A 16,776-nucleotide genomic window follows, 5' to 3' on the forward strand; every position below is an offset into this window, starting at 1 on the left:
TAACAAGAGGCAGTATTTTTATACTCCCACTACATGTAGTTTTAATGGAGTAAAGGATAAGCCTTTTTCCCTGCTTCTTTACGCCACAGTTATCTCACAGTTATCTGATGATATTCTAGCCACCTTGCCTTAGAATATTATTTTAGCTCTCGTTTATTATTTATTTCATTTTACCTTGACATTTTATCCTGCCAGATTTTCAAAGTAAACTCGCAGTTGTTAGCAATGGAGCAGAACCTTCTTCTCTTTTTTTAAAAGACAAGTGGAATACAATGGGGAGGAAAATCAGAATTTGCTATACTACTGAATATATTTTGGGGATTCTGTCCCCAAATGTCCATCATGATCATGGTTTCTTGACTTTCAAATACATTGTTAAAATTCAACCCTTTGTAATTTCTTTTAAAAGTAGCTGCTAATACAGTGGTGCCTCGCATAACGAGTGCCCCGTTTAACGACAACCCGCATAGCGATGTGGATTTTGCGATCGCAAAAGCGATCGCATTGCGATGTTTTAAAACAGCTGATTGGCGGTTCCAAAATGGCCGCCGGAAGAAAAAATGGCCGCCCGCAGCATTTTCTTGCGGTTTCCTCGCTTACCGAGGCAGAGAAAATGGTGGCCGTATGGAGGATTTCCGCTTAGCGAGAGGGGGTTTCGATGCATTCCTATGGGGTTTTTTGCCCCGTATAGCGACATTTCCGGATAGTGACGGTTTATCCGGAATGGATTATCGTAGCTACACGGGGCACCACTGTACTCATATGTTGGCCATAATCCTATTGTTGGCCATAATCCTAAGCAGCACGCTTTGCTTTGCTTTATTGTTGTGCATGAGCAGTTGCAAAAATCACAACAGCAAATTATTGTTAATTAACAAATTGCTGCTTGCATGCCTAATTATGTGGCATGGGTAAGAAATAAAAAATGCCTCACAAGTATCCAAATAAGAGTATCTTTTTTACATTTGCTACCCACCACCTTTGGTTGCGTAAAGCTTCTTCCGAGTCTACACTATGAAAACCTTCCTTTTCACATCTCCCTTGTCAGAATGGACCCAAACATGGTTGACCTGTATTTCCACAATCACAATCCAGCAGGTTCCATTAACAGTGATAATCCAAGGATTGGAAGAATTGTGTCACAGGAAGATGTTCCTTTTTTTTAAAGACAAAGGGCAAGAATTGCAAGCTAAACACAGCTGTTAAATTGAGCCCTGAATCTCCCAGGCACAAGGTTATGTATGGTACATGGTAAGACTACTGAGAGATTTAAAGGGTGGGTGCAACAGCTTAACCTGTTTGTTGTGTGTGTGTTGTGCCTGCCAACAATACTGGAGAAGATGAAACACCAGATTGTCTTGGCTACAGGCAGCAGCGGATCTCCTTTGACTCATCTGGCAACCCGCCATCATTGGAAGCCAAGACTGCAGCCCCATCCCCACCTCTCAAACAAATATAGAATCATCCTCTCTGTCCAAGGATTGATTAATCCAATAAATAAGAGCTTCATTTCAGTGTCTTAATGTTTATTTCTAGGATTAGGGGGAGAGCAAGGAATTCACAGCCAAAAGAACAGTTCTGTTTGTATGGAAAGCTGCCATCTCCTCCTCTCCAACCCCTGCCTGGTGCGTAGGACTTGGTGCTTGTTCCAGAGACGCTGAATTATTGCAGGCAGGCGCCACCCCAATAATTTCAAGCTGACAAATGCTTCTTTCCAATGACTCTGCAGCCCAGGAGATTTTCCTTTCCGTCTTTCAAGAGATGGGAATCTTGCTCTTGGGCTTACCAGAGACCCAAGTCCAGTCTCTGCTCCTGTTTAATGACTACCATTCGGATTCCACCTTCATTTTGTGGGTTTTTGGCTCACTGGATGCCATTTTGGAATGTCACCCCTTCTCGTGGGTCTCTGAAATACTAATTCTGGGTGTGTGCAGACATTTTTAGTGTGCAACTGCCTTGCCTTGGATCATTTGACAGGGTTTTCTGATTTCATCACCGATATGCGCAGTACAAGAAAGCACTCCATCCAGCATTTTACAGCGGAGCACAGGGACATAGTTGGAACACTCCACACTTAAGACCACTGGCTGAGTTCCCGTCCCATCACGCATTCCTGAAGTCTCTTTGCTGCCTGCTGTTCTGGATATTGGCTGGTTCTGCAACGCTCTATCGTCCCTTGATTTAAGAGCCAACAGGGTAGTTACACATTTAGTTAAACATATCTTTCAAATAAGCAGCTGCTCTAAAACATGTTATTAATAAGTCAACATGTATTTCAGCAGCTGCACACTATATACTAGGCTAGCACTACATACTCATGCTATCTTCTGCGCCATGCACATACCTTTGTCCATATGTTCACTACCAGAGTCGATGGAACAGTATACATTTCAGGGTCTCCGAGGGGGAGGGGGGAAGGTTGGAGTAATCCTGAGCTACAGTGTCACTGGCCGGCTTATATGAGAAACCTAGTTGTTGTTGTTGTTGTGTTTCCCAATCTCTCCCCCCCCAATTTCTACTGCAGCCACAGCACAGGACAGGATGGGAACACTACAAGTCCTGACTGGAGTCAGTACAATCCATCAGTTCTTCTAGGATTCTTGTTATCACAAAGGGTTTTCCTCTCTGCCACTTGCTGCATCCCATGTACAAGGGACACTTGACTGGAACCACCAGTGAGAGCTCCTGAGGTGCCAGCTTTGACTTTCTCTAACTCCCATTGCTAAGCTATAACCCTTAAGAGAGAGAAGGTACAAGGTACCCTTGTTGGTGCATCTCTTTCTTTCTGAGGGCCATAATGAAAAAATGAGAACCTCACCGAGGGCCCCTCCAGATAGGGGAGGGGGAGAATTTGGAACAGTCTAGTTCACACTTAAAATGTTCTTATCTTAAGTGTGGTCTTTTTTATTTTATAGAATTATAGGATCACAGAAAAGTAAAGTTGGAAGGGGCCTACAAGGCCATCAAGTCCAACCCCCTGCTCAGTGCAGGAATACAATCAAAGCATATCTGCCAGGTGATTATCTCAGTTTTTCTTGAATGCCTCCAATGTTGGAGCACTCACCAACTCCTGAGGTAACTGGTTCCACTGTCATACTGCTCTAACAGTTGGGAAGTGTTTTCTTGATATTAACTGAAATCTGGCTTCCTGTAACTTGAGCCCATTGTTGCATGTCCTGCAGTCTGGGATGGTCGAGAACAGATCCTGCCCCTCCTCTGTATGACAGCCTTTCAAATGTTTGAAGAGTGCTATCGTATTACCACTCAGCCTTCTTTTCTCAAGGCTAAACATGCCCTATTCTTTCAGCTTTTCCTCATAAGGCTTCGTTTCCAGCCCCCTGATCATCCTTCTTGCCCTCCTCTAAACTTGTTCCAATTTGTTAGCATCCTTCTTGAAGTGGGGTGTCCAGAACTGGACACAATACTCAAGGTGAGGCCTAACCAGTGCTGAATAGAGGGGGACTAGCACCTTGTGGGATTTGGAAACTATGCTTCTATTAATGCAGCCTAAAATAGCATTTGCCTTTTTTGTAGCCACATCACACTGTTGGCTCATATTTAGCTTGTGATCTACAACAATTCCAAGATCCTTCTCACTTGTAGTTTTCCTGAGTCAGCTATCCCTCATCTTGTAACTGTGCTGTTGGTATCTTTTTCTGAAGTGCAGGACTTCACACTTATTCCTGTTGAATTTCATTCTGTTGCTTTCAGCCCTGTGCTCCATCCTATCAAGGTCATTTTGAATTTTGTTTCTGTCTTCTAGGGCAGTGGTCCTCAACCTTGGGCCTCCAGATGTTCTTAGACTACAACTCCCAGAAGCCTTCATCACCACCTCTGCTGGCCAGGATTTCTGGGAATTGAAGTCCAAGAACATCTGGAGGCCCAAGGTTGGGGACCACTGTTCTAGGGTATTAGCTACTCCGCCCAATTTTGTATCATCTGCAAATTCGACAAGCATTCCCTCTAGTCCCTCATCCAAGTCATTGATACAAATATTGATGAGCACCGGGCTCAGGACTTAGCCTTGGGGTACCCCACTTGTAACCTCCTCCCAGTTACTTGAGTGATCCTTGAGATGCTTATTCTCCTGTGAGAAGGGTCCACACAAATCTTTGAATCACTTGTTTACTGGGGTGTATGTGAACCCAGTGTAACCATCAGTAAGGTTTACACACAAGTAAGTTTCCCCAATTTTGCTGTCAAGTAAAGAGGCAACAGCAGAGGACAGCCACAGAGGGGCAAGCTTATGGAGGTAATACTGGTGTTAAGGGAAAACACTGGGAAGAAAGTTGAGGTAACCCCTTCGCACTTTCCTCTGCATTTCTCCTCAGTGGGGGCTCTACTGGGGTTGAACTGCTTTGCATGGACAGAGCCCATGGAGTCGACATTTCCACATCTTTTTTTTGCAGCCATCGTTCAGCTGGTCACAGTGGCTTTCCTCTTTTTTACTGTTGTTAATTAAAGTAAGTGGCTTATCAAAAGAACAAGGTATCAACCTAGCCAGGTATTAGAATTGTGCTGCACCAGTTATGGAAAATATGCTGCCAAAGCTCCATTTGGGTGCGAACTAGCCATCCGTATAGGCCACACAGTGGGATACTTAGGAGCACACCGCATCCTGCCAAAAAACAGAAGCCCTTAGCCCTGTGTTTTCATCTGTTTGCAGGGAAACAACTGGCTTTGTTTGCACACTGCTTTCACAAAAAAGAGGCAGTTTTAAGAGATTAACACAATATAACCTAATTCTGGGGGCATGGTTATTTTGGCTCAGTGCAACCCAGCTGGAAAGCTATAGATTGAAGTATACTCTTTTCCCAGTCAAGCACATTGTGCAAGAGAAACCTCATTCAGATTCTACCAGACTGCAATATCCAGTTATTGTAATAAAAGATAACTGGAAGTTAACATTGAAATGGGTCCAAAAAAGCATTGCTATTGATGATAGAAAATTGTGATGTGAACAATTTAAAAAAAAGAAATGGTGATGAATTTGATAAATGCAGCTCAATTTCAAGTGAAAAAATTGGAAGCAGAATTGGGATTTTCAGCTGCAAGAGTGGTGCAATGAAGTATGGAATACAGCAGTTAATGATTAATTGATTTCAGAAATTAAGTTAAAAAAAGGAGAACTAAAGATTAATAGGTTCAATGAAATTTGGGTAGAATTTATAAAAGCTGTATTGTGAAAAGCTAAAGGGGGAAAATGGACAATGATACGTATTTTTGGAAGAATTTCGGGGGTGGATTAACTCTCTTTAGCATATTTTGCAAAGCATCCCCAAATGGCAAAGAGAGGGGCAATGAATTAACAAAAAGAAGTCACCCAAAAGAAAAGTTGCTGAGAAGTATGAGAAATGGGATTTCACATTCAAACAGCTTTAGCTTTGTAGATAGTGACTTCTTACTAACACATATGCACACGAAGGACAAACCTAGGTGGTTTACATTAACATTTTTGGCCATCAGCATAGCAATGGAACATCACTAACTATGAGGCTTCGTGACATGCAAAAGTGAAGCTAATTCATCTCGGTGTTGATCTGGTCATGTCCCTCCCACAGTGAGAACAACAGCTGGAGGACCCCAGCAGACAAAAAAGAAGAAGAGGAATGAAAGAGCATGTTTTAGAGATCTCTTAGCCAACATTAGTAGAGCAATATCAGCCAAATGGTACTCTAAGAGAAGAAGAAGAAAAAATTAGGGAGCAGACCTGCACAGTCTCCATATGGTAGAGATTCTGATCAACATTCCAAGTATATGATGTGCTGTGATGCGCATCCAATACACATTTATGGACAAGGAGCCTCTCTCAACAAGAATCAAAATTTTATGTGTATACTTGGGTGGCTACCTAGTGTTTCTTCTCCAGCTCTTTCTTCGAAAGCAACCTCTCTCTTCCACCATCTACCATCAATACAGATCTAATTAGGCAGTAATACGGACCACAGCTTTCTTGGTTACAGCAACATGTCTCTGGAGTTCTTGTTCAAGGGGTACCTACTCCAATATGTCTCTGCTCCAAGACTTAGAAAACAAGAAGGTTGTATCAACTGTGAAAATGATACTTCTATTTTTTTTTTTTCAATTTTAGTCAATGAGCTTTACTGCTGTTGTGGGTAACTTTGCAAATGGTATGCTTCTATTACTTTCATCTTTTTAAAAAACTCAAAACCTACATAGTAAAAACATGATGATGAAAATATATGACAGAAGTTAAGGCCTGCTCATAGATCAAGCAGGAGCATTGTTACCCCCAAATTCCAGGAGCAGAGCACCTTCAGTCTAGTCACGAGCCATCTACGGCATACGTATTAATGTGCTACCTGCCATCAAGTTGTTTCTGAAGTATAGACACCCTGGTAGGTTTTCTGAGATATGTGAATATTTAAGGGGTTCCATTCATCTTAGATAAATAAAGGAGAGGGAAATGGTGCCATGATTATTCACAGAGTTGGAGGTGGCAGAAAAAAAGGAACACCAAATAAAAGGTGTATTGATTTAATAAAGGCAACCACAACCTTGAGTTTGTGAGAGCTGAGCAGGGCCATTATTGACAGGTCTTTTTGGATGTCAATAACTCACAAGATCACCATAAGCCAAAAGCAACTTGACAGCACAGAATAACATATTTTCGACATAAAACTGTAATCTGGAAAGTGATCCATCTGATACTAATACATTAATACTTCATCAGCATTAATGAACATATCGGAGCTATGGAGAAAGGAAAATCGTCCCTTGTCATCAGCATCATCTCCTTCATTATTTGTCCAGCTAGATCGTTAAAACTAAATCATTAGCTCAATTCAGCAATGCAGCTGATGGACTGGAATCTAGGAGAGAGAAATGGACCTGATGTCAAGGAACTTTGCTGGCATTTTTAAGTGGGTGATATGTGTGTGTTTTGCTCTTGAAATAGCAGTGGAGCGGAGAGAGAAATCTAGGGGGAAAACGGAAATCAAAAGAGAATTGAATGGATATCTGGAGAATTTCCACTTGGATGAAAGAGTGAAGAATTCAAAGGCTTCAAGAGACTCATCCCTCCTATTGCCAACCACATTAAAGAGAATCATGAGAAAGAAGAAAACCATGCTCCTCGCTTTGGCTGCAAAACAAACAACCACAGTTGTGAGAGATTTATACAGCCCTCATAAGCCAAGCACTACAGATGATGAGGTCCTGATTGAAGTGCTTTAAAGACGCTCTATGTGCCAAACAGACTTCCTACTCCGCACAATGCTGTGCATCAGGAACCAAAGGCAATGGAGGAACGGCTCTGGTTTCAGAGTTCAGTGCAATAGACACCAGAGCTGATCCAACATCGTTTTGGCCCTGGTTTAGGAATTTGTAAACATGCAATCCCCTCACCACCACCCCATCTCCCGTAAAATAAACCCTCTTGGTTTGATGATGTTCAGAACTAGTAAATAAATAAATAAATAAGCTGCAGAGGCTGAGCAGGAAGTTCTTGGGTTTGTTTGTTTTTTAACATTCAGGCAGGACACAATGACCACAGAAGGCTGGGGATCATTTCAGAGAGAGTACTTTGCACCAAACAATCCCACTCCAGTGTTCCCCACCACCCCGCCCACTATTTTTTTTGTTGTTATTCTGATCAATTTTTCTAGTAATAAGGACCTTGTCACATCCCCAAATCCAGCTGGCTGTGTAACAGCTTGATTGTTACTAAAAAGAAGGAGGAGGGCTATTATGAAGCTACAGCCAACTGAACGGGGGGGGGGGGGGGCGGAGTAGAGGAGGGCTGTTTTTTTTTTTGAAACAAACACATTTTCCTCCTTGAAAGCGCTTTTTAAATTTGATTTTATTTTTAAAACATTCCCTGGAGATTGGTCTCCACCCTATCTTAAGCCCACCCAAGACCAACACAACAGATTTCATGTGATAATATTAAAATTGTTCCTTTTGTGTATGACAAGATGAATGCATCTAATATTTTTTTGAAATGATATTTTAGAAGGCACGTGAAAATGTTACTTTCAAAACACTCTTCATTGGATATATTAGTTCGTGATTTTATTATGAGCTTAATGTTTAACACTTATAAATCTAGGCCATTGTTTCTGAGTTCTGAGCCCTCCAAAGGGCAGCAGACCTGACTGGGCTCTGATATCTCTGATATCTCGGATTACATGTTTGTTCTGCTTTTAACTCCAAAGTGCATGCTTTTCAAAGAGACTTTAATTCATGCTATAGAATATGTCTTTTTCACTTATGAGCTAAGTCTCCAGGGAAATTTCTAAGGAAATCTAAATGTGACCCATACATTCAGTTCCCAGTACAAGGCTGATCACAAAAATAGCCCCACAGACTCACCACACAGATCCGCCCTACACGGCTAAAGATGGCACGTCCTTTGCCGTCAGACTCGGCTGATTTCTCAGTGAAGAAGAAGTAAACTTTGTCATTGTCCCGATCATCATTGTCTGGGATCAAATAAGCAGCAACAAACTTGGGTGCTGTGTGACGGGTCGTAGGTAGGGCATGTTAGAAAAGAGAACAACAGAAGCATTTTGAAGTTTGGCAAGGACCATAAAATGGGGAGGGGGGAAGAATCTGTGGCTCTCCAGATATTATTGAAGTACAACTCCTATCATCCTTCAGCTCTTGGCTTGGGTTGAGGGCAAACTGAGCCCAACAACATCTGATGGGCCAGATGTTCTCCAGCTGTGCCCCAGAAGATGCAAATCTTTGCAGATTCAGTCTAGGCAGAGCTAGTAGAGACCACTGCCAAGAGAGGCTGCATATAGAGTTTCTTCCTATCAAGAAGCACATACTAAAAGGCGCTTAGTTGTATAAACACATCCCAGCATCACTCTTAATTTTCAAGCACAAATTCCTTATAGTCCTGGCCTCTATCATACCTCCCATTCTTCCTTTCACTCATTAACCTTCCCTTTTGCATTGACTGTTGTGCTCGATAAACTTTACCCTGACCTCCTCCTTTCCATTTGCACCAGACTTTCCTTAAATGTTTGTCATGACCGAGTTCCCCAAATACTTAGAGTTGCTGCTCCCAAATGAAGGCATTTTCCTTCTTCCCAACAGGACATGTAACAACAACCACAGAGCCATGTGCTCTTTGGCTGGGTGAAGTTACCTAAATTTCTCCTACCGTTAAGCAGCCTCTGGTCCATCTCAGTGCGCAGAGAGGAGCGGTGCCCCATGGTTCGGAAGATCACAGAATCCCTGCCCAAGAAATCTGCAGTTAGTCCAGTGTACAAATCTCCACCTAGAAAAGAAAATCCCACAGAAACAATAAAATCTCACATGCAAAATGGCTGTGTTTATGAGAGTATTAAGAATTATGCTTAGCACTACGAAGTATATTTCTGTATTCAAAAATACTTTCTGCATATCGTTATTGTCTTATTACAAGTCAGGATTTGTAGAGCAAAGGGTGAGGCTTGGAAACAATGGTCTGCCTAATGTGACCTAGTTAATTAGTAGCAGCAGCAAGAATGGAACTTGGGACCTACTCAGCTCCCAGCTCATGTTTTTGGCTACTATACCAGTTCTCGTAAAACATGGGAACTGTGCAGCTGCAAATCTACAACGAAAAATCAGGTACTTACTTGATGCAACTATACAAGAATTCAGAAGACTTGCTGTCATATGAGAGGACTCATCAACACAGCAGTCCTGAAAGGTTTCAGAACGGCGCCATGTTTTCTGAGAATTTCCAGTTGCAAGAAAACTGCAGTATCTAGTAGAACACTGGTTCTTAATCTTGGGTTACTCAGGGGTTTTGGACTGCAACTCCCAGAAGCCTTCACCACCAACTGTGCTGGCTGGGGTTTCTGGGAGTTGCAGTTCAAAAACATCCGAGTAACAAAGGTTAAGAACCACTGTAGTAGAACACTAAAGGCTAACATATTTATTATGGCAAAATTCAACATGCAAGTGGACTCTGGTTCATGACTAGACATGCTTATAGTCATAAGAAATGTCTTAGTCTTTAAGATGCCAGGAGACGGCACAGGCTTTTTTTTTTTTTTTTTTTTTTGGAGCGAGTTGGTGCAGGCTAAATAAGGTCACTCAGGGTTGGGGGTTGGTGTGATAACATCATATGGTGCAATTCTCACATCCAGATAGCATAGATGGAACTCAAGCGACCCTATCTGGTCTGGCTCCTTCAATTTCTGACATTGTGAAGTAGCTTAATAAGCAAGGCACTTCAGAGTATTGGCAAATCAAACACTTCTTTCAGCAGAGAGCCAGAGGAAGGGAATTTTCTTCCAGGACTGTGTAGTAGGCCTTAACTAATGCATTGTATCAGTTACACCTTTTAAAAAAACCTATAAAGCACTTTTCTTTGCCTTGTCTTAAAGAGCCAGTCAAGAAACTGCCAGCAGCTGAATCTGCTGCAGCAGACTCGATTGAGGCAGATTCTCAACTGGTCTTTTAAACAATTTTCGATTACACCGTCTTTAGAAATCACTTCCCCTGCCCCTCTGCCAAAGAGCAGAGGAAGTGCCAATATCCTGAAGTGGCTCACTTATTAGGCCACTTCACGATGTTGGCAAATTCAAACCAGAAGGCTTGCTTTGGCTTGCTTGCAGTGATCACACACACTGGAATCCATCCACACCAGAGCAATCCAAAATCGTGTACCAAAATTCAAGTATATAGGGGCTCAGAAAGGTGTTCTCTAGCAAAGATGACATCTGATCACTGTCTTTAAGAATGAATCAGCCCATGAAACAGTGGGCTAAACTGTCATGTAGTCAGCCTCTCATTTTCTTCTCATTTTGTACGTGATTTCATACATCTAATGAGCATATGATATGGCTGAAGAGCTCAATGGTTTACATATCTGGCTGAAGAGCTAGAGGTTGGGAGTTTAATCCCCCACAGTGCCTACTATGAGTAGAGCCAGCCTGTGTAACTAGGGCAAGCTGCACAGTCCCAGGGCGCCCCCAGAAGGAAATGGTAAATGATTTCTGAGTACCTGGAAAACTGGATGGCACATGATCATTATTATTAATGAGCATACAGCCTAGCTAGCACATGAAGCTGTCACATGGACATGAAAAAGCTACGAAAAAACAGGCAGGCAACTCCGGTCCAAGCTGCCACTGGGCAAGATACCTTGCCTGCCCTTCTCACAAGCTCACCCCTCCCTTTTGCAGGTTTCTGAGCAGTACTGAGTGCTAGTGATGGAGAAATGGGAATGCAGATGCTTGCGCTGCTCTAGGTCTGCGGATCCTGCCTTTCTTCTTTTCCTTCCTTGTATTTCATTGAGCATCAGGAAGGAATTCGTTCTGAACAGGTCAAGAAAGCCTGACTAGGGCTTCTTCTTGACTGATGGCTGGTGACTATCACTTCTGTAGCCATGCCAACCCTGATTAATCCAAGGGGTGATTCCTTCCAGCTATCCCTCAACACTACTGGACAGATGGGGACAGCTAGCCCCGAAGGAGAACTACCACCAAGCAGCTCTGGCCAGATAGCTGTTTTGATAAGCTTGTTCAGTTTAGTATTTTAAATCATAAAATGTTTTGGATGCCTTGGCCAACAACAACAAATACCAAAAAAGTAACTGCAGCAACAAAGAAATAAGTAATTGGCCGTTGCTCTACTATTACAGCGCAAGACCTCTGTCAATCTATTTGACACTTACCAATGAAAGTGCTTGCAAAAGCCCTGTTGGGCTCATGCGGACATCTGCCTCGGCCACTTTCTATGCTTGTTGGGTCCAAGCTGAACACATGCTGGGAAAAGAGAGAGAGCAAAGATTTTAAATGAAGTGACAAAACAGAGCTAACAGAACTATGAAGGCATGGGCAGTCTCAGATTTGGAAATGATGGGGGGGGATAATAATAAAGTAACATTCAAATAATGCAGATATGTGAGGAACATCCCTTCAGCTGAAGTGCTGAAGTGCTGTAGAGAGATCATCACCACCAAGCTGTATGAAATTTTTTGTCTTTGCTGGAGGGAAGATGGAGTACCACAGGATATGAAGGATGCAAACATCATCACATTGTACAAGAAATAAAGCGACAGGGGCAACTGCAGTAACTACCATGGCATCTCTCTTCTCAGGGTTGTAGGGAAGCTGCTTGTCCGTGTTGTGATGAAGAGACTCCAGGTGCTTGCAGACAGAGTCTATCCTGAATCACAGTGTGGATTTTGAGCTAACTGATCCACCACTGACATGGTATTTTCCCTCAGACAGTTGCAGGAGAAATGCAGGGAACAACAACAGCCACTCTTTGTGTCCTTCATAGATCTTATAAAGGCCTTTGATTTGGTTAGCAGGGACGGCCTTTTTAAAATACTACCCAAGGTTGGATGTCCACCTTGACTCCTTAACATCATCAGGTCCTTTCATGAGGAAATGAAGGGCACTGTAGTTTTTGATGGCTCGACATCAGATCACTTTGACATCCAAAGCAGAGTGAAACAGGGCTCTGTCCTTGCGCCAACCCTTTTTGGGATCTTTTTGTTGTTGTCATGCTGAAGCACACCTTTGGGACTGCAACAAAAGGTCTTATCTCTGGTCTAGATCAGATGGAAAGCTCTTTAATCTCTCTAGATTGAGAGCGAAGACCAAAATCCAAATGAAATGCATGCGGGACTTCCTGTTCACTGATGATGCAGCTGTTGTTCCCCATTCTGCTGAAGACCGCCAACAACTCATGGATCATTCTGGCAAGGCCTGGCAAGACTTTGAATTAACAATCAGCCTGAAGGAAACACAAGTCATGGGCCAGGGCATGGACTCACCTCCCTCTTTACCATCTCCACACAAGAATTGGAGGTTGTTCATGACTTTATGTACCTTGGCTCAACAATCTCTGACACCCTTTCCCTAGATGTTGAGCTGGATAAATGAATCAGCAAAGCAGCTCCCATGTTCTTTAGACTCACAAAGAAGAGTGTGGCTTAATAAGAAGTTGATGGCATATCCATAGACCCTGTGTCCTGAGCACACTCCTATACTGCAGTGAGTCCTGGACCCTTTGTGCACGGCAGGAGAGGAAGCTAAACACCTTCCATATGCATTGTCTCCGACACATTTTTAGTATCACCTGGAAGGACAAAGTTCCAAATAGAGTAGTCCTAGAATGAGCTGGATTTTTTAGCATGTATACGTTACTGAAACAGCAACGTCTATGTTGGCTTGGGCATGTCGTGAGAATGGCTGATGGTCGGATTCCAAAAGATCTCCTGTATGGAGAATTAGTGCAGGGAAAGCACCCCAGAGGGAGACCACAGCTGTGATACAAGGATATTTGAAAGTGGGATCTGAAGGCCTTAGGAATGGACCTCAACAGATGGGAAACTTTGACACCCCTGCTGACTGATTCTTCAGAGTTTCAAGAAACTCAATGATACACCCCAAGTGAGATCAGGAGCAGAAAAGAAGGGCCAGGACTCCTGAAAATTGCTACTTTTGCCCTAGATTTCAACTGAAAAAAGAGCTCCTTCCTTGCCACACCAACCTGCAGGTCAGGGTTTGGTTTTGGTTGGGTTTTGTTTACAAACACTATAAACGGTCTAAACTGGTGATCATCACCACATCACCCAGGAAGGAACATCACAGTGTTATCTATGCTCCATGTGAGGAAGTCCTTCTTTTGATCAGCTCTAAATCTTTCACCCTTTGGTTTCATTCATCACCTTGGCTTTTAGCATTATAAGAGAAAAAGAAACATCTACCTCTGATTATGCTTCAGAGGACACAGTGGCCAAAATCCTGTTGCTCAGTTACATGAAAGGCATGCATTTTAGTGGTGAATTGCTGTCAGTTAAGAAATCTCTGTAGGCATTTTCTGTTATATAGTGAGTCACAGATAATGCCTAAGGGGATTTCTTACCCAATGGCATTTTGCCACTAAAAACGCACACCTTTTGCATAACTGCACAACAGGGGTTCTGCCAGTGATGGAAAACAAAACCCATATCAAAAGGGATGTATGTAACTTTGTAGACCTAAAGGTGCTAGGAGTATGTATTCTCCCCCTCTCCACAGCCTTTCTTTGTCATATTGATACCACATGTTTAGTCTCTAACCATCTGCTTGCCTCACTGCCAGTTATCCACTTGGCCAGACAAAGCAATCGCTTCAAGCTGTCTCATTATAGGCCTTCACCAAGCTTGCAACTTTTCATCTACACCCGGTCCTAACTGAGGCCATGTTAAATTACTAGGAAGTTGCAAGACCAATGCAGGACCTTGATTGTGCTTTTCTTCACATGTCAATACCACAGTTAAATCGGGATGAGTTTTTGGGTGGGGTGGGGTGGAGAGACACAGTGTCAGATATGGTTATGATGCAAGTGGTGGTGGTGGGGACAGCTTGGTCATCCTTTTTGCTCACGATAAACAGTTGTGCTGAAAAGGCCTTTTCTCTCGTAGACTCAATAAAAAGCTTCTGAATCTGCCAAAGTAAGTGGGGTTACAAGGTGAAGTTCGATGACCTTTCTGCTAAGGCCAGCTTGATTTATGAGAGTGACTCCAAGGGAAAGCAAATGGTTCAGCAGAACAAGAAATGCCACCCACAGATTCTGTAGTTATCTGTTTGTTTACCGTGGCTTTTTTAACATGCGTGGGTGCGTAGACTACTTTAAATTGGTTTTAACTGATAGTTAAATGTATCTTTGTTTTTAGTGTATTTGGGCTGGAAATTTCGAGTGTTTGCTCCAATGCTAACATTTATTAATGTTTTATCATACTAAAGTCTTTTCATTTTTATTTTTTTTAAATGTATGGATGTATTTATTTATTTTTGCAGACACTGCCTAGAAATGGTTTTACCCACAGCGAGTGGCATTATAAAACTGTTTTTTATAATGCCACTCACTATGCCCCCCCCCCACACACACACAAAGTAAAAAAGCAGGTTTGCAGGACTTCAGGGATTAATCCAGAAAACAGTCACGAGGATTTGGTTAACAAATAAGATCCATACCAGATAAGGTACTCATGGGCCTTTTTTGCTCGAAAGAAGATTGACTGTTCCATTTAATCATTCACATCACTATCTGTCAGGTGATATACAGGTGAAAACAGGCATCTTCTAGACTGGTATGAAGTTAGTCTCCTGTGTTTATAAGCTCATACATAAGACAGCTGAGCTATGTTTTAAAAGAATGTAGCTGATATTGATGTATCTCCCCCTGCAACTGCAAAAAGGACAAGGGAAGGAGGAGTGAAAAGGCTGCATAAAGAAAATAAACCTTAAAATGGAATGGTATCCAAAAAGAAGCGAAGAGACCAATGGATTTAATACTAATCTAGACAATGTTTAGGTCTCAATTTCATTGGTCTCTTCTCTTCTTTTTGGACTCCATTCCATTTTAAGCTTTATTTTCTTTGTGCAGCCTTTTCACTCCCCCTTCCCTTCAGTACCACCTGGGGCTGACAGCTTATGCTTAGAATGCATATCCAAAAGGCCTTTTCTTTAAAAAAAAAAAATGAAAGAAAGGAGAAAGAATAACTGATACTGGCTGGGGCAGATAGGCAGTGGAACAATATATCATTTAGCCTGACAGCTTAATAGCTCCAAAATTCATTTCTTTCTTAGATGCTTGTGAGTTTGGACAAATTCCACAAGGCCAGCCATCTTGACTTGTACCAACAAGAAGACTAAGTGCAGTGCACCTTAAAAACTAGTTTATTGAACTACAAAGAGCTCTCTTTTTTCCAATTTAAGAAAGAAGCACTTAAACTAGCCTCTCTGAATTTCGCATGACACTATAAATGTATGATGAGGGAAGATTTTATGTTGAGAAAATGCAAAGCTAAGTAGTTCCTATGGTCCTCGTTGGCAGAAACTCTTATCTTTCAACCTGTGACAGAGCATTTATTGAATGAGTTGGACTATGATATATAAAAACATTTTTAAAAAAATTCTAAATCAAACCAGAGGGCTATGTATTTCAATATCCTGCTTCACTGGCCACTGTGGGAAAGAAGATACTGGATAATATCATCTAGGGTATAATCTAGCAGCATTCATGTTTTCAGTGCTTCTTTGTAGTAGTTTATTTAACCTTTTTTGATAAAGCAGGCTGGCTTGGATTGAACACTTAAGTGCACTTTAGCATTATGAAAACGAGCCTAGTCATTTCCAGGCTCACACACTCTCCCTTCCTTCAATAGGGTGATGAATGTGGAAAAATTTGTTTCAATTTTTGATTAACCACAGCTTGTTTACTTCCATCCACAATATCCAGTTCACTTTAACTACCAATTTGTGGAAACAAGCCAGCTTCAATCCTTTGTTTATGACATTGGCTTGTTTTCAACTATAATTCCCCACAGTTTGATTTATTTTATTTATTATTCAATTTATATAGTGCTACCCAGGCCACTATTGGGCGGTTCACAACAAAAAGAAGAAACATTAAATCATAATTATATAAACAGAACAACTACTCAAAATTAAATAAACATACTATCACGTTTAAGGAATGGATGACATGTTCAACCAGGATTGCCGTATTTTTCCGTTTATAAGGCGACGCAATGTATAAGACACACACCCCCTTTTCTAACCCCAAAGTAGAAAATTTGATCCCTGCTTTTCCCTTCCTTTTGCTAAGCCTTTTCCTTAGCAAAAAAGGAAGAGAAGGCTCCCTTTGGGTAAAGACTGCACAATCGCAGCCCTTTGATCTTGAAGCCCTTCCATGGCTGCTTCAGGATCAAAGGGCTGCGATTGTGCAGCCCTTTCACGGCTGTGTTACCCGCTTCCTAAGCCCCGAGGGTAACACAGCTGTGAAATGATCCTGAAGCCCTTTCATGGC

At 42.1% G+C, this 16,776-nt stretch overlaps 1 protein-coding gene across 1 annotated transcript in view; it reads right to left on the reverse strand.

The window, feature by feature from the left end:
• SEMA3G (semaphorin 3G) overlaps nucleotides 1-16,776 on the reverse strand; it is a 115,922-nt gene that overhangs the window by 16,760 nt on the left and 82,386 nt on the right. The window contains exons 5-7 of the mRNA XM_020803886.3: nucleotides 11,642-11,732; nucleotides 9,134-9,250; nucleotides 8,335-8,477 (exon numbers count right to left, since the gene is read on the reverse strand). Coding sequence (XP_020659545.3) covers nucleotides 8,335-8,477; nucleotides 9,134-9,250; nucleotides 11,642-11,732 — 351 coding nt within the window. The remainder of the gene's footprint in view (nucleotides 1-8,334; nucleotides 8,478-9,133; nucleotides 9,251-11,641; nucleotides 11,733-16,776) is intronic.

This window comes from Pogona vitticeps, chromosome 2 (assembly GCF_051106095.1).
Source record: "Pogona vitticeps strain Pit_001003342236 chromosome 2, PviZW2.1, whole genome shotgun sequence".
Classification (NCBI taxonomy): Eukaryota; Metazoa; Chordata; class Lepidosauria; order Squamata; family Agamidae; genus Pogona; species Pogona vitticeps.